This window comes from Poromitra crassiceps, assembly GCF_964638095.1.
Source record: "Poromitra crassiceps genome assembly, chromosome: 29".
In the NCBI taxonomy this organism is placed as follows: Eukaryota; Metazoa; Chordata; class Actinopteri; order Beryciformes; family Melamphaidae; genus Poromitra; species Poromitra crassiceps.
The window spans coordinates 17,575,058-17,602,477 of record NC_139641.1 but is presented as its reverse complement, the minus strand read 5'-3'; the positions used below and the strand labels follow the sequence as shown (position 1 = coordinate 17,602,477).

At 43.5% G+C, this 27,420-nt stretch overlaps 1 protein-coding gene across 1 annotated transcript in view; it reads left to right on the top strand.

Moving 5' to 3' along the window:
• The window catches only part of LOC310800114 (CUB and sushi domain-containing protein 3-like), a gene marked incomplete at both ends in the record, with an annotated part of 662,783 nt that overhangs the window by 503,021 nt on the left and 132,342 nt on the right, over window positions 1-27,420 (top strand). The window contains 4 exons of the mRNA XM_083662685.1: window positions 2,333-2,510; window positions 15,389-15,534; window positions 16,015-16,095; window positions 17,846-17,959. Coding sequence (XP_083518811.1) covers window positions 2,333-2,510; window positions 15,389-15,534; window positions 16,015-16,095; window positions 17,846-17,959 — 519 coding nt within the window. The remainder of the gene's footprint in view (window positions 1-2,332; window positions 2,511-15,388; window positions 15,535-16,014; window positions 16,096-17,845; window positions 17,960-27,420) is intronic.

Genomic DNA, 27,420 nt, shown 5'->3' with positions numbered 1-27,420 from the left:
TGCCTGGGCTGGGCTATCAGCTAAATTCCAACTTTGCTGAATGGATAGAACGGGGGTTTTTACCCCACCCTGACCACGCCCCCAGCCAGGCTGAGCCAGCTAAACCAGTGTCTATGACGAGACGTGGCCTCAACCTATATTTAGAATCGGGAGAGACCACATAACATTTCACTCAGACCAAAACTTAAAAAAACTACATCGAAAAAATATTTTCTTTAAATCTGCATTTTTTTTTTACGTTTTGGTCCGAGTGAAATGTTATGTGGTCTCTCCTGTTTCTAAATATATCTGAACCGTTTGGTTTGAACACAACAAACTATTTTTATAAGCATTTCACAAAATGTCTATGGGAAAATAAATGGCGGATGAAAATCTCTGGTACAGTGCTGAAGCAGGAAGTAGGCGGTCACTTTGCCTCTCTATAGAATGAAGAGCCATGGCTGCTTTCTGTCACTCAGCCTCCTCAGTCTCCTCCTCAAATAAGCACAAGGTATTTGAACGTATTTAAAACCCATGTGTGTATTATGGTGATGAATTATAAATCCTTTGTCTTGTTGTCGTCCAGCCCTTCCCTCCAGCCTCCATCCTGAAGCATCAGACTCATATTTTATTGCCACCTTAGTATCACTTAACTGAACTATAAAACGATGCACCCCATTATAATGATCTATGGGACATGCTCAAGTCTTTATTACAATGCTGATCATGCCTCTCTATGCAGTAAATTTCAAGGAGATTCACCTCAGATGCTACCATGAACGAAGGCTTTTCATTTGTCACGGCCATAGTGGAGTGAAACGGTTCCCCAAGGCACTTTGAATCCTTCAAGTAGCTATTCCCAAACCGTGGCCCAGTTTGAAATGTGAAAATCCAAACCCAACCCTTTATCACCACTCAACCAATCAATACACACGACCAAGTATTTTTTTTTCTATTTCATAAACGGAACACTTCATTTAAATCGCATTGCTTTATATATTAGTTGTGATTACTTTCTTAATGCAAATATTTAATCATACATATTTCATGGTCATTTCTAACTCGATTAGAAAAATTTAAAACGTTATGTAAATGACCCATACCTGCCAACATTGGGCTGTGAAAAATGTTACCTTATCTGTAAAGGGAGACCCGTGGGTACCCATATAACCCATTTTGGATCAGGTGAGAGCAATTGGCCAGTCTGTGTAAGGTTATGACAGGGCAGTCTGTAGGGTTATGACAGGGCAGTCTGTAGGGTTATGACAGGGCAGTCTGTAGGGTTATGACGGAGCAGTCTGTAGGGTTATGACAGAGCAGTCTGTAGGGTTATGACAGGGCAGTCTGTAGGGTTATGACAGAGCAGTCTGTAGGGTTATGACAGAGCAGTCTGTAGGGTTATGACAGAGCAGTCTGTGTAGGGTTATGACAGAGCAGTCTGTGTAGGGTTATGACAGAGCAGTCTGTGTAGGGTTATGACAGAGCAGTCTGTAGGGTTATGACAGAGCAGTCTGTGTAGGGTTATGACAGAGCAGTCTGTGTAGGGTTATGACAGAGCAGTCTGTAGGGTTATGACAGAGCAGTCTGTGTAGGGTTATGACAGAGCAGTCTGTGTAGGGTTATGACAGAGCAGTCTGTGTAGGGTTATGACAGAGCAGTCTGTGTAGGGTTATGACAGAGCAGTCTGTAGGGTTATGACAGAGCAGTCTGTGTAGGGTTATGACAGGGCAGTCTGTAGGGTTATGACAGAGCAGTCTGTGTAGGGTTATGACAGAGCAGTCTGTGTAGGGTTATGACAGAGCAGTCTGTAGGGTTATGACAGGGCAGTCTGTGTAGGGTTATGACAGAGCAGTCTGTAGGGTTATGACAGGGCAGTATGTGTAGGGTTATGACAGGGCAGTCTGTGTAGGGTTATGACAGGGCAGTCTGTGTAGGGTTATGACAGAGCAGTCTGTGTAGGGTTATGACAGAGCAGTCTGTGTAGGGTTATGACAGAGCAGTCTGTGTAGGGTTATGACAGAGCAGTCTGTGTAAGGTTATGACAGAGCAGTCTGTAGGGTTATGACAGATCAGTCTGTAGGGTTATGACAGGGCAGTTTTAGTGTCTGAAGCACTCTGTGTCATCAACTTGACGGCACCAGCAGTAACCATCCCCTTCAGTTGTCTCTTCCAGGTGCTGTAACACACAGCGTATTATGTCAGTGATAACCCAATAACATGTCCTTATGCTTTGTTTTATCAACAGTTGGCGGCGGTACAACAGCCATAAAAGCAAGTTTTACGACTCGGGGTAAATCAAAGGACGGGCTTGGCGTTTTTATCCAGCCTCACTGACATCTCTCCCTCCCTCCAGCTCTCTGCGGTGGGAATATAACATCCATGAACGGCACCATTTACTCTCCTGGACACCCCAACGACTATCCGCACTTCCAGGACTGCATGTGGATGGTGCGGGTGCCTCCAGGGTACGGCGTCTATATCAACTTCTCTGTCATCAATACAGAGCCAATCTACGACTATATCACTGTGTGGTAAGTTGTTTTCGCTCTCTCCACCAGCCCGTAACTCATCTCTCATCGGCCTATGGCGCACATCACACAAACATACGGTGTAGGATTAAAGGCTTAAAAATCCACTCGAAAAACAAGTGGCATTAAGTTTGACTAGTGCAGTGCACGTTCCCCCCATTCACCACCCCGTGAGCACTCCCTACACACACGGTACTCCTTAAGTTTGAAGTCGATCCGACAAGCGGTTCTCGAGATACGCGAAGGACAGACATACAGAAGTCGGATGGACGGACGGTCCTGGAGATACGTGAAAGCTGTGATCTTATTGGTTGAATTGCACAAAGTTTACCACTGCAATTTCTCGGGTTCCCAGCAACGCAACCACCAAGTTTGAAGTCGATCGGATGAATGGTTCTCCAGATAAACCGCTTTTGATGTTGCCAGTAGGTGGCACTATGACTATGCATAAGACCAAATTGCATGAAATATGACACCGCACTGCATCGGGGTCCGAGCAGCGCACTCTCCAAGTTTGAAGTCAATCGGACGAATGTTTCTCGAGATAAACTGCATTTTGTGTTGCCAGTAGGTGGCGCTATGTCAAATTGCAAGAAATGCAGCACTGCACTACATCGCGTTCCCAGCAGCAAACTCCCCAATTTTGAAGTCAATTGGTTCTCAAGATAAACCGCTTTTTGTGTTGCCAGTAGGTGGCGCTGTGCTGAATTGCACACAATTCTGCACTGCTCTATGTCGGGTTCCCAGCAGCGCACTCCCCAGGTTTGAAGTCGATCAGATGTATGACTGTCGAGATAAACTGCTTTTTGTGTTGCCAGTAGGTGGCGCTATGCTGAATTACACAGAATTCAGCTCCCTGCACTCCGCTGGGTCCCCCTAAGTGCACTCCCCGAGTTTGAAGTCCATCGGACGAACGGTTCTCAAGATAAACCACTTTTTGTGTTGCCAGTAGGTGTCGCTGTGACGAATTGTACGAAATCCGGCACTGCTCTGTGTCGAGTTCCCATCAGCGCACTCCCCAAATTTGAAGTCAATCGGACCAACGGTTCTTGAGATAAACCGCATTTATTTTGCCAGTAGGTGACGCTATTATGCCAAATTGCATGGAAACAGGGCACTACACTCCGTCAGGTCGCCCTTAGCGCACTCCTCAAGTTTGAAGTTGATCCGACCAAAGGTTCTCGAGATACGCGAAGGACAGACAGAGAGACAGACGATGCTGGCATTATAGTTAGGATATTGCTCCCACACTAAACTTCCTATATCTACTGTAGGAACTTCCCTCTTCCCCCTGCTCCCACAAATAATGTTCCTATTGGCCCATTTCCACTGCTGGTATCAACGCGGCCCCGCACAGCTCGTCTCACTTTTTTGTCTCATTCCACCGATCAAAAACGTGGACAGCCCGGGTTGAGTCGGGGTTGAGTCATGCTGCTTTTGGTCCCTGCTCTGTAGAGGTTCCAGGGCTGTGAACCCGGGTTCATACGGTGACCTGAAAACACTGCAGATGACTGATTGGTCAGGCAGAATCGTGTTTACTGTAGGCATCTACTGTCAATGCTGGATACCAGTGTAGTGGGGCTTACCTTCTCTTCTGTTATTTCCATCAGTCTTTTGTGTTGCTGCCTTCGGCTCTGGTGAAATAAAATCGATCTCCTTGCTCAGCTTTAACATGACGGTGGTTTTCAATTGTTTTGAGAGAGAAAAAGTCTGCTCCTCGGGAAGCCCTTTGTAGTTGTGTGGTGCGTCGGCTCCGCTAGGCCGGAGGCGGGGGTTTAGCGAAGCCGCGGTCTTGCCTGGTGAGAGGCCGCCAGGGTAGAGGCTTCCTTTCTCCCTGTAGCGCCTCTCCGTCCCCCGCGCAGCGCATGCATGTGAGTTTGACTAACAACAAAGTGATATCCATTCTCCTGGCCGATTGTCACATTTGCCCATGTACACTGTAGGTCATTTAAAGGCACCAGTATTTCATAATCAGTTTAAAAGTTCTGTGTATGGATTTAATTTTAACGTTATACGTTATAGCCTACTTCGGCTATGGGCGGAGGGCAGATATGCGGTCGCTATGACGACCAGGTGTGGGCAGAGGCAAGTAAACTTGCTATGGAAACAAGTCTATATCAAGTAGAGCCGAGTAAGACCAGATCGAGTAGAGCTGTACTGTGCTGTTATATGTGGTGGAAATGAGCCATATATCTACTGTAGGAACTTCCCTCTTCCCCCTGCTCCCACACTAAACTTCCTATATCTACTGTAGGAACTTCCCTCTTCCCCCTGCTCCCACACTAAACTTCCTATATCTACTGTAGGAACTTCCCTCTTCCCCCTGCTCCCACACTAAACTTCATATATCTACTGTAGGAACTTCCCTCTTCCCCCTGCTCCCACACTAAACTTCATATATCTACTGTAGGAACTTCCCTCTTCCCCCTGCTCCCACACTAAACTTCATATATCTACTGTAGGAACTACCCTCTTCCCCCTGCTCCCACACTAAACTTCCTATATCTACTGTAGGAACTTCCCTCTTCCCCCTGCTCCCACACTAAACTTCCTATATCTACTGTAGGAACTTCCCTCTTCCCCCTGCTCCCACACTAAACTTCATATATCTACTGTAGGAACTTCCCTCTTCCCCCTGCTCCCACACTAAACTTCCTATATCTACTGTAGGAACTTCCCTCTTCCCCCTGCTCCCACACTAAACTTCATATATCTACTGTAGGAACTTCCCTCTTCCCCCTGCTCCCACACTAAACTTCCTATATCTACTGTAGGAAGTTCCCTCTTCCCCCTGCTCCCACACTAAACTTCCTATATCTACTGTAGGAACTTCCCTCTTCCCCCTGCTCCCACACTAAACTTCATATATCTACTGTAGGAACTTCCCTCTTCCCTCTGCTCCCACACTAAACTTCCTATATCTACTGTAGGAACTTCCCTCTTCCCTCTGCTCCCACACTAAACTTCCTATATCTACTGTAGGAACTTCCCTCTTCCCCCTGCTCCCACACTAAACTTCCTATATCTACTGTAGGAACCTCCCTCTTCCCCCTGCTCCCACACTAAACTTCCTATATCTACTGTAGGAACTTCCCTCTTCCCCCTGCTCCCACACTAAACTTCCTATATCTACTGTAGGAACCTCCCTCTTCCCCCTGCTCCCACACTAAACTTCCTATATCTACTGTAGGAACTTCCCTCTTCCCCCTGCTCCCACACTAAACTTCATATATCTACTGTAGGAACTTCCCTCTTCCCCCTGCTCCCACACTAAACTTCATATATCTACTGTAGGAACCTCCCTCTTCCCCCTGCTCCCACACTAAACTTCATATATCTACTGTAGGAACTTCCCTCTTCCCCCTGCTCCCACACTAAACTTCATATATCTACTGTAGGAACCTCCCTCTTCCCCCTGCTCCCACACTAAACTTCATATATCTACTGTAGGAACCTCCCTCTTCCCCCTGCTCCCACACTAAACTTCCTATATCTACTGTAGGAACTTCCCTCTTCCCCCTGCTCCCACACTAAACTTCATATATCTACTGTAGGAACTTCCCTCTTCCCCCTGCTCCCACACTAAACTTCATATATCTACTGTAGGAACCTCCCTCTTCCCCCTGCTCCCACACTAAACTTCCTATATCTACTGTAGGAACTACCCTCTTCCCCCTGCTCCCACACTAAACTTCCTATATCTACTGTAGGAACCTCCCTCTTCCCCCTGCTCCCACACTAAACTTCATATATCTACTGTAGGAACTTCCCTCTTCCCCCTGCTCCCACACTAAACTTCATATATCTACTGTAGGAACCTCCCTCTTCCCCCTGCTCCCACACTAAACTTCCTATATCTACTGTAGGAACTACCCTCTTCCCCCTGCTCCCACACTAAACTTCCTATATCTACTGTAGGAACCTCCCTCTTCCCCCTGCTCCCACACTAAACTTCATATATCTACTGTAGGAACTTCCCTCTTCCCCCTGCTCCCACACTAAACTTCATATATCTACTGTAGGAACTTCCCTCTTCCCCCTGCTCCCACACTAAACTTCATATATCTACTGTAGGAACCTCCCTCTTCCCCCTGCTCCCACACTAAACTTCATATATCTACTGTAGGAACTTCCCTCTTCCCCCTGCTCCCACACTAAACTTCCTATATCTACTGTAGGAACCTCCCTCTTCCCCCTGCTCCCACACTAAACTTCCTATATCTACTGTAGGAACTTCCCTCTTCCCCCTGCTCCCACACTAAACTTCCTATATCTACTGTAGGAACCTCCCTCTTCCCCCTGCTCCCACACTAAACTTCCTATATCTACTGTAGGAACTTCCCTCTTCCCCCTGCTCCCACACTAAACTTCATATATCTACTGTAGGAACTTCCCTCTTCCCCCTGCTCCCACACTAAACTTCATATATCTACTGTAGGAACCTCCCTCTTCCCCCTGCTCCCACACTAAACTTCATATATCTACTGTAGGAACTTCCCTCTTCCCCCTGCTCCCATACTAAACTTCCTATATCTACTGTAGGAACCTCCCTCTTCCCCCTGCTCCCACACTAAACTTCCTATATCTACTGTAGGAACTTCCCTCTTCCCCCTGCTCCCACACTAAACTTCCTATATCTACTGTAGGAACCTCCCTCTTCCCCCTGCTCCCACACTAAACTTCCTATATCTACTGTAGGAACTTCCCTCTTCCCCCTGCTCCCACACTAAACTTCATATATCTACTGTAGGAACTTCCCTCTTCCCCCTGCTCCCACACTAAACTTCCTATATCTACTGTAGGAACCTCCCTCTTCCCCCTGCTCCCACACTAAACTTCCTATATCTACTGTAGGAACTTCCCTCTTCCCCCTGCTCCCACACTAAACTTCCTATATCTACTGTAGGAACTTCCCTCTTCCCCCTGCTCCCACACTAAACTTCCTATATCTACTGTAGGAACTTCCCTCTTCCCCCTGCTCCCATACTAAACTTCATATATCTACTGTAGGAACTTCCCTCTTCCCCCTGCTCCCACACTAAACTTCATATATCTACTGTAGGAACTTCCCTCTTCCCCCTGCTCCCATACTAAACTTCCTATATCTACTGTAGGAACCTCCCTCTTCCCCCTGCTCCCACACTAAACTTCCTATATCTACTGTAGGAATTTCCCTCTTCCCCCTGCTCCCACACTAAACTTCCTATATCTACTGTAGGAACTTCCCTCTTCCCCCTGCTCCCACACTAAACTTCCTATATCTACTGTAGGAACTACCCTCTTCCCCCTGCTCCCACACTAAACTTCATATATCTACTGTAGGAACCTCCCTCTTCCCCCTGCTCCCACACTAAACTTCCTATATCTACTGTAGGAACTTCCCTCTTCCCCCTGCTCCCACACTAAACTTCCTATACTGTATCTACTGTAGGAACTTCCCTCTTCCCCCTGCTCCCACACTAAACTTCATATATCTACTGTAGGAACTTCCCTCTTCCCCCTGCTCCCACACTAAACTTCCTATATCTACTGTAGGAACTTCCCTCTTCCCCCTGCTCCCACACTAAACTTCCTATACTGTATCTACTGTAGGAACTTCCCTCTTCCCCCTGCTCCCACACTAAACTTCATATATCTACTGTAGGAACTTCCCTCTTCCCCCTGCTCCCACACTAAACTTCCTATATCTACTGTAGGAACTACCCTCTTCCCCCTGCTCCCACACTAAACTTCATATATCTACTGTAGGAACTTCCCTCTTCCCCCTGCTCCCACACTAAACTTCATATATCTACTGTAGGAACTACCCTCTTCCCCCTGCTCCCACACTAAACTTCCTATATCTACTGTAGGAACTTCCCTCTTCCCCCTGCTCCCACACTAAACTTCCTATATCTACTGTAGGAACCTCCCTCTTCCTCCTGCTCCCACACTAAACTTCCTATATCTACTGTAGGAACTTCCCTCTTCCCCCTGCTCCCACACTAAACTTCCTATATCTACTGTAGGAACCTCCCTCTTCCTCCTGCTCCCACACTAAACTTCATATATCTACTGTAGGAACTTCCCTCTTCCCCCTGCTCCCACACTAAACTTCCTATATCTACTGTAGGAACTTCCCTCTTCCTCCTGCTCCCACACTAAACTTCCTATATCTACTGTAGGAACTTCCCTCTTCCCCCTGCTCCCACACTAAACTTCCTATATCTACTGTAGGAACTTCCCTCTTCCCCCTGCTCCCACACTAAACTTCATATATCTACTGTAGGAACTTCCCTCTTCCCCCTGCTCCCACACTAAACTTCCTATACTGTATCTACTGTAGGAACTTCCCTCTTCCCCCTGCTCCCACACTGAACTTCCTATATCTACTGTAGGAACTTCCCTCTTCCCCCTGCTCCCACACTAAACTTCCTATATCTACTGTAGGAACCTCCCTCTTCCCCCTGCTCCCACACTAAACTTCCTATATCTACTGTAGGAACTTCCCTCTTCCCCCTGCTCCCACACTAAACTTCCTATATCTACTGTAGGAACTTCCCTCTTCCCCCTGCTCCCACACTAAACTTCCTATACTGTATCTACTGTAGGAACTTCCCTCTTCCCCCTGCTCCCACACTAAACTTCCTATATCTACTGTAGGAACTTCCCTCTTCCCCCTGCTCCCACACTAAACTTCCTATACTGTATCTACTGTAGGAACTTCCCTCTTCCCCCTGCTCCCACACTGAACTTCCTATATCTACTGTAGGAACTTCCCTCTTCCCCCTGCTCCCACACTAAACTTCCTATATCTACTGTAGGAACCTCCCTCTTCCCCCTGCTCCCACACTAAACTTCCTATATCTACTGTAGGAACTTCCCTCTTCCCCCTGCTCCCACACTAAACTTCCTATATCTACTGTAGGAACTTCCCTCTTCCCCCTGCTCCCACACTAAACTTCCTATACTGTATCTACTGTAGGAACTTCCCTCTTCCCCCTGCTCCCACACTAAACTTCCTATATCTACTGTAGGAACTTCCCTCTTCCCCCTGCTCCCACACTAAACTTCCTATACTGTATCTACTGTAGGAACTTCCCTCTTCCCCCTGCTCCCACACTAAACTTGCGGTAGTTGTTTTAAACACCTCTTCCTTCACAGCAGTGAGTGTTATGTAAAGATACAGAAATGTACCAGTGTGGAAACAACAGTTTTGAGTGAGTTAGACACTAGAAGAAAGAAAAGGAGTTAGAAACTTTAGCTCTTGACAGATAATTGTACTGGGACTCCAGCACTACTCTCTACCTCTCTCTCCCCCCGTCTCTCGCTCTCTACCTATACCTCTCTACCTCTCTCTCTCTACCTCTCTCTCTCCCCGTCTCTCTCTCTCTCTCTCTCTCTCTCTCTCTACCTCTCTCTCTGTGGTATGGTAAGCCTCAGGCACTCATGGACCTGTCCTCATGGGCGATACAGAAGGAAAATGCCTTCCAGCATCTGGTGCTGCCATACAGTCGGGGAGGAGGGCGCTCCTGGCACTACTGTTTTCAAATGAAATAGATATAAACAAGCTGTCCCCTGATAGCAACATTTCACTTCCCTGCCTGACTGCCATCTCCCATTTCGCTGATCACTCAAAATGAAACCATAATAAGACTTCTCTTAATAAATATGTCATATTTAAAGTACAAAAAGGCACAAAATGCAGTTAGTGCATCTAGATGAATAGACCTGTAGCTACCTAATAGTGCCATTAATGAAATGCCTCTACTGCCAAAAAGCTGTGATTATATCTCATGGTAAAGTAGCGTGTTCAGGCATGAACTTTACTTTACTTTACTTTATTGGTATTTAGCAGACGCCTTTATCCAAAGTGACTTACATCATGATCATATACAGCACACAATAACATGAATAGATCAAATAGAAAGACAGTAGTAAAAATATGAGAAGCCAATATAAAAGGGGAGATTAAAGGTGTGAACAATTAAAGGAGCAAACATTTAAGAAACAGAAAATACAATTAAAAACACATGGAAAGCAGGCAGAGAGGAGGGAGAGGATTCAGGAAGGGTCAATATAAAGTCTGAAGAGATGAGTTTTAAGTTTTCTGCGGAAAGTGGGGAGTGATGCAGCAGTCCTGATGTCCGGGGGAAGTTCATTCCACCATTTTGGGGCCAGGTAGGAGAAGAGTCTCGACCGAGAGCGGCTTCTGAGCCCACGTAGCAGGGAAGGGGCGAGACGTCCTGCACTAGTGGAGGGGCGGAGCGGGCGGTGAGAGGTTTGAAAAGTGACCATAGACTGTAAGTACGAGGGGGCTGTTTGGTGAACGGCCTTGAAAGCTAGTGCCAGAGTTTTGAATTTGATGCGTGCCAGGATGGGAAGCCAGTGAAGCTCTCGGAAAAGGGGGGTGACATGGGAAAAGGGGGTGACATGGGAAAAGGGGGGTGACATGGGAAAAGGGGGGTGACATGGGAAAAGGGGGGTGACATGGGAAAAGGGGGGTGACATGGGAAAAGGGGGGTGACATGGGAAAAGGGGGGTGACATGGGAAAATCTAGGTAAATTGTAGACCAGACGGGCTGCTGTGTTCTGAATGAGCTGAAGAGGAAGTATTTCAGAGGCAGGGAGGCCTGCCAAAAGGACGTTGCAGTAGTCGATGCGTGACAATACCAGTGCCTGTACCAGAATTTGTGTCGCTTCTCTGGTGAGAAATGGGCGTATCTTACGGATATTGAAGAGGGAGAACCGGCAGGAGCTGTTGCAGCAATGTAGGCAGAGAAGGTCAGTTGGTGGTCAAGGATCACTCCCAGGTTCTTAGCTGTTTGAGATGGAGTTACGGTGTGGTTGTCAATGGATATGGAGAGGTCAGTCAGGGGGGATTCTTTGCCAGGGAGGAAGATGATCTCGGTTTTTTCAGGGTTGAACCTTTCAGGCATGAACCTTTCCCTCCATGTGGCATGTGTTGGGTATAGATGCCTTGCAGCTGACATCACGTCGGGCTCGCCAGATTTTGAAACGTTGGCTGCCGCCATATTGGGTCCCGGGCGAGGACCCTTCTGTTAAAGCGAGTTCAGACCGCGTTCATCCTCAAACATGCCTGTGCTGTGCTATGCTGTGCGGTGGGGTGGGGTGCAAAAATAAAAAAAGGGCTTTGCGCGGCGCTATTCCAGCGCAAAACGGGCACTAACGCAAAATTACCGCCGTCGGGAAGATAGAGCCCTAAAACTGGTCAATTTCATCTCCAAGTCAGCTTTCAAAGACTCTATCATGGACATATTCACTGACACCTGCAACTGCTTCCTGAACTAGCTCTTATCCCCTGCCTGTCTGCTCCGACTGTTTTTGTTTTATTTGCTCTGTCTGTCTTGCCATGTTTTAACTGTGTTTTAACTTGTGTTTTAATTTGTTCTAAGTAACTTTATATTTATTTTATCCCCTACCCGCTATCCCTCAAAAGGCTGTGTGAATTTATGTATTTTGTGCAAGAATATAAATTTAAGTTATTTAGATCTTTTTTTTTATTAATGTGTAACACAGCACAGCTGAGAAGTGTTCACACATTCAACCCTCTCTCTCTTTTTCATTCTTCGTCTTTCTTGTTGTAAAAGTCATGAACCTTGATCCATGTCTCAAACTAGGCTGTGTTCTGAATTTGAGGAAATTGGGTCTGGAAATTCCATGAAAAGTCCTCGAATTTGATGTTTAGAAGGTTTGTAAACCTCGTCTCTCTCTCTCTCTCACCCACACTACAGGGATGTCTCTCTCTCTCTCTCACCCACACTACAGGGATGTCTCTCTCTCTCTCTCACCCACACTACAGGGATGTCTCTCTCTCTCTCTCTCACCCACACTACAGGGATGTCTCTCTCTCTCTCTCTCACCCACACTACAGGGATGTCTCTCTCTCTCTCTCTCACCCACACTACAGGGATGTCTCTCTCTCTCTCTCACCCACACTACAGGGATGTCTCTCTCTCTCTCTCTCACCCACACTACAGGGATGTCTCTCTCTCTCTCTCACCCACACTACAGGGATGTCTCTCTCTCTCTCTCTCACCCACACTACAGGGATGTCTCTCTCTCTCTCTCTCACCCACACTACAGGGATGTCTCTCTCTCTCTCTCACCCACACTACAGGGATGTCTCTCTCTCTCTCTCACCCACACTACAGGGATGTCTCTCTCTCTCTCTCACCCACACTACAGGGATGTCTCTCTCTCTCTCACCCACACTACAGGGATGGCTCTCTCTCTCTCTCACCCACACTACAGGGATGGCTCTCTCTCTCTCACCCACACTACAGGGATGTCTCTCTCTCTCTCTCTCACCCACACTACAGGGATGGCTCTCTCTCTCTCTCACCCACACTACAGGGATGTCTCTCTCTCTCTCTCTCACCCACACTACAGGGATGGCTCTCTCTCTCTCTCACCCACACTACAGGGATGTCTCTCTCTCTCTCACCCACACTACAGGGATGTCTCTCTCTCTCTCTCACCCACACTACAGGGATGTCTCTCTCTCTCTCTCTCTCTCACCCACACTACAGGGATGTCTCTCTCTCTCTCTCACCCACACTACAGGGATGTCTCTCTCTCTCTCTCTCTCTCTCTCACCCACACTACAGGGATGTCTCTCTCTCTCTCTCTCTCACCCACACTACAGGGATGTCTCTCTCTCTCTCTCACCCACACTACAGGGATGTCTCTCTCTCTCTCTCTCTCACCCACACTACAGGGATGTCTCTCTCTCTCTCACCCACACTACAGGGATGTCTCTCTCTCACCCACACTACAGGGATGTCTCTCTCTCTCTCACCCACACTACAGTCTCTCTCTCTCAACCACACTACAGGGATGTCTCTCTCTCTCTCTCTCACCCACACTACAGGGATGTCTCTCTCTCTCTCACCCACACTACAGGGATGTATCTCTCTCTCTCTCACCCACACTACAGGGATGTCTCTCTCTCTCTCACCCACACTACAGGGATGTCTCTCTCTCTCTCACCCACACTACAGGGATGTCTCTCTCTCTCTCTCACCCACACTACAGGGATGTCTCTCTCTCTCTCTCTCTCACCCACACTACAGGGATGTCTCTCTCTCTCTCACCCACACTACAGGGATGTCTCTCTCTCTCTCTCACCCACACTACAGGGATGTCTCTCTCTCTCTCTCTCACCCACACTACAGGGATGTCTCTCTCTCTCTCTCTCACCCACACTACAGGGATGTCTCTCTCTCTCTCACCCACACTACAGGGATGTCTCTCTCTCTCTCTCTCTCACCCACACTACAGGGATGTCTCTCTCTCTCTCTCACCCACACTACAGGGATGTCTCTCTCTCTCTCACCCACACTACAGGGATGTCTCTCTCTCTCTCTCACCCACACTACAGGGATGTCTCTCTCTCTCTCTCACCCACACTACAGGGATGTCTCTCTCTCTCTCTCACCCACACTACAGTCTCTCTCTCTCACCCACACTACAGGGATGTCTCTCTCTCTCTCACCCACACTACAGGGATGTCTCTCTCTCTCTCTCACCCACACTACAGGGATGTCTCTCTCTCTCTGTCTCTCACCCACACTACAGGGATGTCTCTCTCTCTCTCTCACCCACACTACAGGGATGTCTCTCTCTCTCTCTCTCTCACCCACACTACAGGGATGTCTCTCTCTCTCTCTCTCACCCACACTACAGGGATGTCTCCTTCTCAAGATTCAAGATTCAAGATTCAAGATTATTTTAATTTGTCCCGAGGGAAATTTGTCTTGGACATACAGGCTGCCACATAGGTACACAGTGCCATAACAAAAACAAAAACAAAAAAACAATAGTGCATAGCACACCAGTGCCGACATGTGCAAATACACAACCAAAGTGCAAACATCAATAATTTACAGTACAATCAACAATACATTACCTATGACCTGAGTTTAGGAGACTGACTGATATGGGGATGAAAGAGTATTTGTATCTGTTGAGGTGTCTTTTTTTGTTCTTGATTGGGACTCTGTAACGCCTGCCAGATGGAAGCAGTTCGTATTCTGAATACAAGACATGAGAGGGGTCAGCAATGATCTTCCTAGCTTGTCTGATTACAGTTTCCTCAAAGAGTATTTGAAGGGAGGGGTGCTCCCTCACCCCCATCACTTTCATTGCAGTATGAGCCAGTCTATTTATTTGTGATTTCAGCTTAACTGGTAAGTTGCCAAACCAAGCAGACATACCGTAACGAAAAATGCTCTCTATAACAGCATGATAAAATAATAACAAAATCCTCTGTCCGACCCCAAACACCCTGAGTCGTCGCAGGAAGTACAGTCGCTGCTGGATCCTAGAGCACACAGAATTTACATGGACATTCCAAGACAGATTACAGTCAATGTGTACACCCAAGTATTTGTATGAATGGACCTGGGCAATTTGGGCATTGTGGACTAACACTGGGGAATGATCCCCCAGGTGCCCTGGATCAAAAATAATTTCCTCTGTTTTTTTTGTATTTACAATGAGGTGATGGTCCTCACACCACTGTACAAACCTTTCGACCTCCAGACTATAACTCGAAATGTCTGTGTCTGTGTCTATAAGACACAGACACAGACACTCTCACCCACACTACAGGGATGTCTCTCTCTCTCTCTCTCACCCACACTACAGGGATGTCTCTCTCTCTCTCTCTCTCTCTCTCTCACCCACACTACAGGGATGTCTCCTTCTCTCTCTCACCCACACTACAGGGATGTCTCTCTCTCTCTCTCTCACCCACACTACAGGGATGTCTCTCTCTCTCTCTCTCTCTCTCTCACCCACACTACAGGGATGTCTCTCTCTCTCTCTCACCCACACTACAGGGATGTCTCTCTCTCTCTCTCTCACCCACACTACAGGGATGGACCCGACCAGGCGTCTCCTCAGATTGGTCAGTTCAGCGGCAGCTCGGCCCAGGAGGGCGTGTCCACCACGGCCAATCAGATCCTCATCAAGTTCCACAGTGACTTCAGCACCAGCGGCTTCTTTGTGCTGCGTTACCACGGTAACCTCTCCTCTTGGGTACCAACTAAGCAGCCAGGCTGATCTAATAGCCCTTATTAATTTCCTCATTGAAAGAGCGCGCTGTGCTAATGAAGATAACAAGAACACAGAGCGCTTGTCCTTGTGTGGAATGCCTTTCATTTTAATTTGGATTTTACTTGGCTTGTCTTACAACTTATCATTTGGCCTTTCTGGCTTATTTTGCATCATGGTGTGGCCTCCGATGCTGTGTGATGATAAATTATGAATGGCTTGTTACGCCCGTCTTCCGGCTGCTTAAAACACCCACTCCAAACAGGAAGTTGATTCATAGTAAAATGTCCCTGACCACAGCTGAATGACTGATGGCTTGTTGATAGGTTGTAATTTCAGCCTAATCAAGTTTCAGTTTGATGGGGAAACTATTAAATAGAGCCACACAAACAGACTGTGCCTCCACATATTGTCGGTGTGAGTCTGTGTTTCTCCTCTCCACCAACAGCCTACCAGCTGAGGACCTGTCAGGCTCCGCCTCCCGTTGCCAACGCCACTATCCTAACCGATGATGACGAGTTTGAGATAGGTTTGTCTTTTCTTCTCTTTGGTTTGTTGACGTGCCACGGCCACTGACCGAGGAATACATATGAATAGACATGCTATCAACTTTGTTTAGTCTCATTCATTCATTCATTCATTCATTCATTCATTCATTCATGCCTTCATTCACCGTGAGTTTGATCATTTGTCTGTTTAGTAGGGGTGTCACGATACACTCAGTTCACGATACGATACGTATCACGATACTGGGTTCACGATAACGATACGATACGATACGATTTTAACAATATTTTTTTAAACTTGAATAATGACAATATATGACTGGAAAAGTAGTATTTTATTTGAAATGCACAAATACAAAACATGCTGTTGTGGGAAATTGTTATTACAATAACAACTAGAAAAAACATGAGATTGGAGATAAGGCTTATCTTGAAATAGAATGAGTTACACCGTCACTTAGATTTACTTTGAACTAAAAGGTTTCTCAGCAGTATAAATTCTCATTATGCATCTTCAGTTTTTCTTCAAACTCAAACAACAAGACTTGCATCTTCAGTTTTTCCTGTCAAGTAAACAGTTTTGCCAGAAACTCAATTGAATGGTTTCTCTCCTGTATAACTTCTCATGTGTCTCTTCAGAGACTTGTTCAACTGAACTACTTTCCACACATTGAACTTCAACAAACAAAGACGTTTCTTAGTCTATTTTTTGAAAAAAAATAAAAAAAATAAAATAAAAAAAAAACTTTTTTTTTTCTTTTCTTTTTTTGCGATATGATATTTCATCTCAACGATACATATCGTGACGTTTTACTATCGCGAAATTTCGTGGGACGATATATTGTGACACCCCTACTGTTTAGACATTCACACCATTACATTGCTTGTCAGTTTGTTTGTGTCTGTTAATTGTTTCCCTGTTTACCTCCATTGGCTAATGTGTTCATTCAGCCATACATTTGTTCAGTCACAAGTGTGACACTGGTCTGTCTGTATTACATATTTATATATATATATATATGAATTATATATATTATTTATTCATATATATTAAATAATCATATATATATATATTATTATACACACACTGTCATTTGACCGCGTATATTTGTTGTATGTATGAATTGATTTGTCTGTTGGTTCAGCCTTCATTTCCTTACTCATTGTAATATGTTTTCTTTCTTTCTTTCTTTCTTTCTTTCTTTCTTTCTTTCTTTCTTTCTTTCTTTCCTTCCTACGATCACACCATCCTCCTCTCCTCTCTTCCCACCTCTGTATTTTCTCCATGTATTATAAACTCATATATTGGTTTGAGGGCTGGACTAACTGTAATTAGCTCTCTGTAGAAGCCATTTGCATTGTCAATGCTCACAAGTGATTAGCCAAATGAAGTGGCCGGTGGCTCCCCTACAGTCTGCCTTTCCACATGTGTGTGATTGTGTGTCTGTGTGTGTGTGTGTGTGTGTGTGCGTGCCCGTGTCAGTCACTGTGTGTGCATGTAAGTGTGTGTGTGTGTGTGTGTGTGGTACTGTGTCTTTGTCACAGTGTCTTCAGTGCTCCAGCCACTAAGGGATGTCAATCTTCATTAAATGTGCCGCTGATTACTGTTTCAAGTGATGAGACTTTGACTAACATCGTGTGCGTGTGTGTGTTTTGCGTGCATGCGTGTGTGTGTGTGTGTGTGTGTGTGTGTGTGTGTGTGTGTTTTGCATGTGTGTGTGTGCGAGCGTGCGTGCGTGTGTGTGTTTTGCGTGTGTGTGTGTGTGGGTGCAGGGGACATCATCCGGTACTCCTGCCTGCCAGGGTTCACCTTGGTCGGTAACGAGATTCTGACCTGTCGACTTGGGGAGAGGCTGCAGCTGGACGGACCCCCACCAATCTGTCAAGGTGGGTTCCATTCACTGTGTGAGAGTGTGTGAACGTGTGTGATGTGTATTCTTTTCTTTGTGTCTATGTACCTTATGTGTGAGTGTGCGTGTTCTTTTGAGTGTTGAAAAGATCAGATCAGATCATATATCAGATCAGATTAACTTTATTGTCCCCGAGGGACAATAAAGGGAAATTTGTCTTCGGCAACAAGTGCATTACAGCATATCCATCAGCAGTAACATATACCAACAAAAGAAAACAACATGACAGCAAGACAACAGTAGCATTTGAACAAAGACATTGTAGAACCCGGGTGGAACAAGCGGTGCCTGTTTAGGCGAGAAAAACTGCACCCGCCCATATTACACTGACCCTTATAGTCCTTTTTGCCCAACGGCAGTTATGGGTCTTTGCCTTCGTTCTTAGATAGTAACAGCTTCTCCATGGAGTATATTTCTTCTACAATGCCCATCTACTGACCTGCTACTGGAAGGTCACTTTTTAACCACTTCCTTGTGATGGCGTTTTTCCCAGCAAGTATCAAGATTTTCAATTCAGGTACAGTTAGAGGTCCTCCTTGAGAATAGTGTCATCAGATATCAATCCCAGGTACACAATCTGGGGCTCATTGGGAATCTCACATCCGAAAATCTCCTGCATGATCTGAGTAGCACTTTCCTACAATATTTAAAATGTGAGAGCGATCGGCATCCATCTGTCCCCCCCCCCCCCCCATTCTCCACCACTCAGAGGCTCTCTGACATGACAGACAGGCTTCACAGCCACTCAGCTGACAATGACATGTTCACTGGCACTTGGAAATCTCAGCACTTCAACTAAACAGTGCTATCTGAACCGAACTACGTTTTAACAGTGACACTCAAACAGTGAACTGTCTGTTTGTTTGTTTGTATTTATTTGGGGGAAAGGGGTGCCATAAAAGTTCACCTTTGCCTAACAACACCCCCCCCCCCCCCCCATGATGCAACATGGTAGCTGCTGGGCCAGTCATCCTTAGTTCTTACATCACAGCTCTTCATCTCTGCTCAAACGGCTCCATGGGTTTGAGATATATAAAATATCCTCCCACCCGTGGCATTTTAAAAAGATGCTTATTCAAACCAGAAGGAGAGGAAAAGAGATGTCTGTGTTGTCTGCATCAGATGTTTTGTTCAGATCAAAAACAAATGCCTGTCTGGCATGCCAAGACATCTCTGGTGCAGACAACAGAGCACTCTGCAACCTTCTCTTCCCTGTGGATAGGTATCTTCTTTGAAGTGCCTGAAGTTCTTTGTCTCCACGTCTTGAGTTGATGAGCATCTCTGGCCCTTTATTCCTTCAACGCCGTGAGGAATCGTGTGGGTCTTGTGATCAAGGCGTGACAGATACTCTGCAAAGCTCTGAGCCCGTGTTCATAAAGCATCTTAGAAGAGGACTGCTGATCTTATCTGGAAGCCATTGCTGTTATTGTTTCATCATGTCTGACTTGATCTCTTGGTTCTCCCCCTGCAGCGATTCTGTTGCCTGCCACTCAGTGTTTTGAGCATTTGGCTGATTTCAACTGGCTTGATGGAAGATGTCACAACCAACGCATAGTAATGATCCAAGATCTATAAGCTGATCATATTGTTATAGGTTAGAGACACAGCCCTTGTTAACCAATCATCAATCGTTAAGCAACAAGATTAAAATGTGCTATTTAGAATGGACAAATCTCTGTGACCCATTTAAAAATTACCAATACAACAATTGTAAAAAAAAATAAAAAAAAAACATAAAGGGTTTATCTTTACATGTGCAAGAGCAGCATCAACAACAGAACATGAGGATTCAGAAATCGAGCTACCCTGTGTGAACTGAATAAAATAGACAGCCTATATGAAAAATATAACTTCAATAAATAAGTAAATAGATCCCAAACATTCTCAAGAACACACACTTGAAAGGGGAAATGCTACGTCTGGTCAGTCAGTCTGCTAGCGAACGCGCTAGCAAAGACAAACAACAGTCAGTCAGTCCCTGTTCGTATAGGCTGCGCTGTGTGAAGCAGACCTCTCTGGATTAGAAAAGTAGGCTAAGGAGAGGGTGTCACGTGGCAAGGCTGTGCATAATGACATAACCAAAAGGAATTATTTTTTGCACTGCGCTGCGCGGAGATTACGGTGCGCTGAAACGCCTGCTTTGGCTTGTGGCAGCCAATGCCCAGTACAATTATCACAGGCATGCGCTTGTGTCCACCCACAATTTGCATTGCGCACGGCATTAAACGAGCGCAAACGCTAAATTAGCGCTTTTGGGAAGATAGGGCCCGATGACTCTAAACTAAACTTATTGGGAAAACAGTGGAAAATTTGTCTTGCTGGCCTAACCGCAGTCAAGAAAATGATAGCCCAGAGGTGGCTTCCCCCTCACTCACTTAGCATTCACACATGGCTAGCATAATTTTGTGATATAGTAATGATTGAACTCTCCACAGCGAGGATTAATAAAGCAAAGTCCTCAACTCCTGAACTCTGGAGAGATGTAGCTCTCAGATCTCTGACCTAATGACCTCAGTGCCTCAGGAGCCAGTGCTCCAGTAGCAAAGTGTCAGATGTTCACTTTGAACAGAGACCCGCGGGGTGTGTGTGTGTGTCCTTCAACATTTTATTTGCTTTTTACAGAGCACACGGTGAAGAGAGAATAGCTTCACTGCATACTGCAGAGCACAGGACTGGCATACAGATGTACTTGAGTTTACTTTCGCACAACAGTGTATAGACTATCCCATTAAGCCTGAATGGAATGGAATTCTCGTGAAATGTTTTCCAATACTTTATTGGGAACCTACTTGCGAGAATGGGAATAGTTTGGACTAACTGAATTAGGTATTTTGTACCAAGCGAGGGCAATCGGTCCACAGAAGCATACTGGAAGAAATTTCAAACTCTCTTATCGATGTAATGTAGGTATAGTTAGCATACCTTATGATATATTAGAGACTAGATAGACTCCTGCTATCAGCTCAGTTCTAAAATAGCTCAAACTCATACGGCACTTGAGCAATTGCATTAACCTGCTAGTTTCAGAGCATGCTGGGACTATTTTGGGAGCACAGAACAGGCCTCCTTCAATATTCAATTGGTTTCAGTGTGCCAGGCAATTAATCACAGCGGAGCATTTTGAAATGTTTCCAAACTCTATTCTGATGTTTGCTTGCTCACACACAGCACACAGCACACACACACACACACACACACACACACACACACACACACACACACACACACACACACACACACACACATGTGCTCATGCATCATTCATACAGTGTTGCTCTGCTCTGCCAAGACCACTCATCTTAGCCAGGTCATGCTAAGTGGGTGACCAGGCAAAGCAAGGGTCATATCCCGCCGTGGTGAAAACGCATATAATGAGTTTAAAGCAGCTACGAGCAAGATTTTCGATTGTTATTAAACAGTCTAAATTTAATATCGATGCATCACATCTTACCTCTAATAGTAGACGAGACCAACGCAGAGTAGTTGATGATACCTGATGCAGCATTTGTGTAACGCAGTTCACGGTCTTAAAGGGATACACACACAAATGAGGGATATACGCAAGTGAAAACGCATATAATGAGTTTACTGAGTGGCAACTTGTTGTGGAATTGGGTATGTGCTCGGGCACAAATAAACCCCACGTGAAATGGCTCCTGCAAGTGAGCAACAGAATGGGTAAGATGACATATATACTGTAACTATATACTGTAATACTATACTGTATACTATAACTATATACAGTAACTATATACTGTAACTATATACTGTAATACTATACTGTATACTATAACTATATACATATATACTGTAACTATATACTGTAATACTATACTGTATACTATAACTATATACATATATACTGTAACTATATACTGTAATACTATACTGTATACTATAACTATATACATATATACTGTAACTATATACTGTAATACTATACTGTATACTATAACTATATACATATATACTGTAACTATATACTGTAATACTATACTGTATACTATAACTATATACATATATACTGTAACTATATACTGTAATACTATACTGTATACTATAACTATATACATATATACTGTAACTATATACTGTAATACTATACTGTATACTATAACTATATACATATATACTGTAACTATATACTGTAATACTATACTGTATACTATAACTATATACATATATACTGTAACTATATACTGTAATACTATACTGTATACTATAACTATATACATATATACTGTAACTATATACTGTAATACTATACTGTATACTATAACTATATACATATATACTAGGGATGGGCATCGAAGTTCGAATATTCGAATAATCGTTGTTATTATCAAGGTCGACTTTTATTATTGAAATTCGAAATTCGAAATTCGAAAAAAAAAAAAAAAAAAAAAAAAAAAATTTTTTAGTGAAATGTTGCATTGTCTCCCCTGATTCTAAGTATAGTCAAATCGCTTGGTTTGAGCAAGTAAAACAATTTTTATAAGCATTTTAAGCAAGGTTTATGGAAAAATGAATGGTGGATGAAATCCCATGAAGAGGGAGAGGGGGTGACTTTGGCACCCCTTTGGCACTCAGACCTGAGCCTACTAAATATTTAATGAACCACTCATGATTGTCAAAACTGTTTTTTATTTTCGAAAATGTCAATGTCATGTAACATGTTCTTTAAAAAAAAAAAAAAAAAAAAAAAAAAAAAAACATTTTTTATTTTTTTTACATTTTTATTTTTATTTTCGAAATTCGAATTAAATTCGAATTTGGCCAGCGAAAATTCGAATAGTGTTTTTGCTAGAAATGCCCATCCCTAATATATACTGTAACTATATACTGTAATACTATACTGTATACTATAACTATATACATATATACTGTAAATATATACTGTAATACTATACTGTATACTATAACTATATACATATATACTGTAACTATATACTGTAATACTATACTGTATACTATAACTATATACATATATACTGTAACTATATACTGTAATACTATACTGTATACTATAACTATATACATATATACTGTAACTATATACTGTAATACTATACTGTATACTATAACTATATACATATATACTGTAACTATATACTGTAATACTATACTGTATACTATAACTATATACATATATACTGTAACTATATACTGTAATACTATACTGTATACTATAACTATATACATATATACTGTAACTATATACTGTAATACTATACTGTATACTATAACTATATACATATATACTGTAACTATATACTGTAATACTATACTGTATACTATAACTATATACATATATACTGTAACTATATACTGTAATACTATACTGTATACTATAACTATATACATATATACTGTAACTATATACTGTAATACTATACTGTATACTATAACTATATACATATATACTGTAACTATATACTGTAATACTATACTGTATACTATAACTATATACATATATACTGTAACTATATACTGTAATACTATACTGTATACTATAACTATATACATATATACTGTAACTATATACTGTAATACTATACTGTATACTATAACTATATACATATATACTGTAACTATATACTGTAATACTATACTGTATACTATAACTATATACATATATACTGTAAATATATACTGTAATACTATACTGTATACTATAACTATATACATATATACTGTAACTATATACTGTAATACTATACTGTATACTATAACTATATACATATATACTGTAACTATATAATGTAATACTATACTGTATACTATAACTATATACATATATACTGTAACTATATACTGTAATACTATACTGTATACTATAACTATATACATATATACTGTAACTATATACTGTAATACTATACTGTATACTATAACTATATACATATATACTGTAACTATATACTGTAATACTATACTGTATACTATAACTATATACATATATACTGTAACTATATACTGTAATACTATACTGTATACTATAACTATATACATATATACTGTAACTATATACTGTAATACTATACTGTATACTATAACTATATACATATATACTGTAACTAGACGGACCTGTACTTTAAAATCCTGCCTTCAGCATCAAATGGGCATAGTTAGGACTATTTTTATCTAGCAAAACAGAAAAATCCCACACACCGTCTCCCTTCTCTGGAGAAATATTTTATTTTTGGATGAACAAACGTTTCCGTCGGTTAGACCTTCATCAAGTGTTATGATGGCCGGCACATATCTCCCTCTATATATACATGTGAGGAGTACCTCCATCAACCAATCATCCAATGAATGCAGAGGACATTACCTGCTGAGCACCTGAGGTAATTGTAAATTGATGCTCAATCAGGGGGGGGGAAACAGTGAATACACTTGAATAATAAGATAAACAGTGCTCAACAATCTACAACAAACATCCATAATTTATACAAGTAGAACAATATAAATATAGAAAAATACAAATATTTAGGAATTTAGAATTAGCAACTCCTGTTTGCCATTTTCACGGATCACCTCATTATTGTCGTCAAGGATTCTCTTTTATTTCTATAGCGCATCTCAAAACAGCAGTCACAAAGTGCTTCACACTTCATGCCATTTCCTTGTGCTGGATATGTTAAAATAAAAATAAATAAATAAAAATTTGTTATGTCCTTGCGCCACCTTCTCCGGCATCAAACTAATTGCTCTCATTGGGACATGTAAAGTTGAACTTGATTTGACTTGACCCGTTACGGCTACTCACATCCAAAGAGACTGCTACAGTAAAGCTCATAGAGGAGACCTTTTTCCTGTGGGCTGATTGCCTGACGGGGCAGGAAGGAAGAATTCTCCTGTGCTCTCCGATTCCGCTTTTGTTTGCCGTTAATTGTTTTTTGTTTAATGCTTAACGAGATAACGCTGAAATGTCCTTGAGTGGCTAATATGCATTTTCCCCCGAAAGTACCCCTTCATTTTTAAGATATTTCCCCAGGCTTTCTCTCTGCGTAAGCCTATGAGCAAGGTTACGCCTTGTCTTTGATCAAGAATAGTGTGGAGCCGTGTTTGAGCTGACGGCCGTGTTGGAGTGGTAAACCAGCCACTGCATCGATGTTGAGTCTGGCCCAAGAAATGTTGGCACATCTCTCTCTCTCTCTCTCTCTCTCTCTCTCTCTTGTCACCTTCCTTTCTGTGCTCTCTCTCTCTCTATCTCTCTCTCTCTCTCGTCACCTTCCTTTCTGTGCTTTCTCTTTCTCTCTCTCTCGCTCTCTCTCTCTCTCTCTCTCTCTCTCTCTCTCTCTTGTCACCTTCCTTTCTGTCAGGAAATCTAATAAAAGAAGGAATGTAATTGCTCTTCTGTCAGCTTTACTGCTCTTATAGCAGCTTTACAATATGATGTTCCTGTAGCCAACTCAACTGTTGTCATGTCATTATTTGGACATGTGCACATCGTGTCGAGGGTATGATTGAACAATTGCTGATTCGTACATGGCATCATCAAGACTAGCCTCAACGTGAGACTCATCAGTCATTCTTCCTTCAGAGTCTCGGATGCGCGTTCCCTACAGCCACTGCAACGCCGGCTAAATGGCTGCACGCTATCAATCACAATAAAACTGTACACACCTCAGAGACAATGTTGTTATCCATGATGCGGGTGCCCTGGCAAATAGTGCGTACTTTCCAATACCGAGCCCTTTTTCACATGCCAGTGCCGAAGTTTTTAGGTGCTCCACAGCGCCGGATGCATCGGTTTCGGTGCTCAGTGGTCGGGAGGGTGTACTGCAGTTTACAATTTTGAGCATCGGGCTCCGCCGTCTGAAAAAGTGCTCGGCGTCGACTAGTCATTCAAACAGTCGCTACTGTATCTCCAGCTCAGACTAACTTGCTGGGGTTTAGCGTTCTCATTTGTAAACAGCCTCTCAGAGCCAATCAGGACTCTGCTGATTCACATACCCCCAGGTTGGTCCCGCCTACATTAGTTAACCCTGTTTTTGAGACCTTTTTGACGAGAATCCACCATTTTTATTGGGTGGGGAAAATAATGATATCTCCTGTCACGAGTCGACTAGTCGACTACTTTTTGGGAGTACTAGTCGGTGACTACGGCACCACTAGTGGTGAATTCCCAGTACAGTGTGTGCATCATCTTGTCATATCTAGTCAATTCTATACCTCTAAGCTACAATACAGACAATACAATACAAGACAAGACAATACAATACAATACAATACAATACAATACAATACAATACAATACAATACAGACAATACAATACAATACAATACAGACAATACAATACAATACAATACGCATAATGAAAGAATGAAGTAAGAGCACAGTGAATGGAAATGCTAAACAGCAATTCAGTACACTGAGCATTACAGACAGAACATGAAGGCCACTGAAATCCAAGCAATTCAATAGAATGAGATTGAACGTCTTTGAGTTGAATATGTTGAGTGTTGGATATTATAAATCATAAAGAATGTGGCAGAGCTTTACAGGAAGAGTGTTTCTACAGGGAGAAGAAAGAGGCTGTTGAAATGCCGACATGAAAAGGTTTGGAGTCAATATCCCTCTCAGTTGAATCCCTTCAGCAAGTGGATTTTTATTACTGCAGAAATGTATGATTGTGTTTGGAAAAACCAAAGCAGCTGGTGACAAAAATAGCCCATACAGGAAACTATTGACATTTAACGTTTCTCACAAACTGTCGACCAGTCAGGGAAATGTACTGCTGTTCAGTATTGAATTGCTGTGAATTTATTTTCTGAATGGACCAAATAAACAGATTTCTGAATGGACCATGGATTTGTGAATCGCCAAAAGTTGGTGGCCCCCCACATCTACTGGTACAGCAGCTATATTTATATTGAGGCTATTTATACCTGGGGTTAACATGTGTTTTCTGCCATCAGATTGCAGAAATGGTTGTCCTCTCAATACGCATAAAGTTGCTGTATCCAGATTGAGAGGACACATTGCATTTACACTTGTGTTCAATGTGTACACTCTCTCTCATAACGGACAAGCCCGTCTTTTATTGTCACACGAACACCACAATACATCAACACACTCATGCTGACGGTGGCCGGTGAAAAGTGTCCTCTGCATTTAACCCATCCAGGCATGTCCTTTCCTCCGAGGGGCAGGCCAGGAGCAGTGGTCGCTTTCTCGTACAGCGCCCGGGGACCAACTTCGGATGTTGTCGTCACTGGTCGGATGACGATGATGATCTGATCTTCTGCATGTTTTTAGTGGGGGGGTTATATACGGAGGAACCCCCTGGGGGAGCACGGGGAGAACATGCAAACTCCACACAGAGAGAAAGGCCCTTACGACGAGATAACCCACCTGGGCAGTAGGCACTGAAGATATGGGGGGGAACACAACCACAGCGCCCACAGTGTCCCAGGTGAGAATCGAAC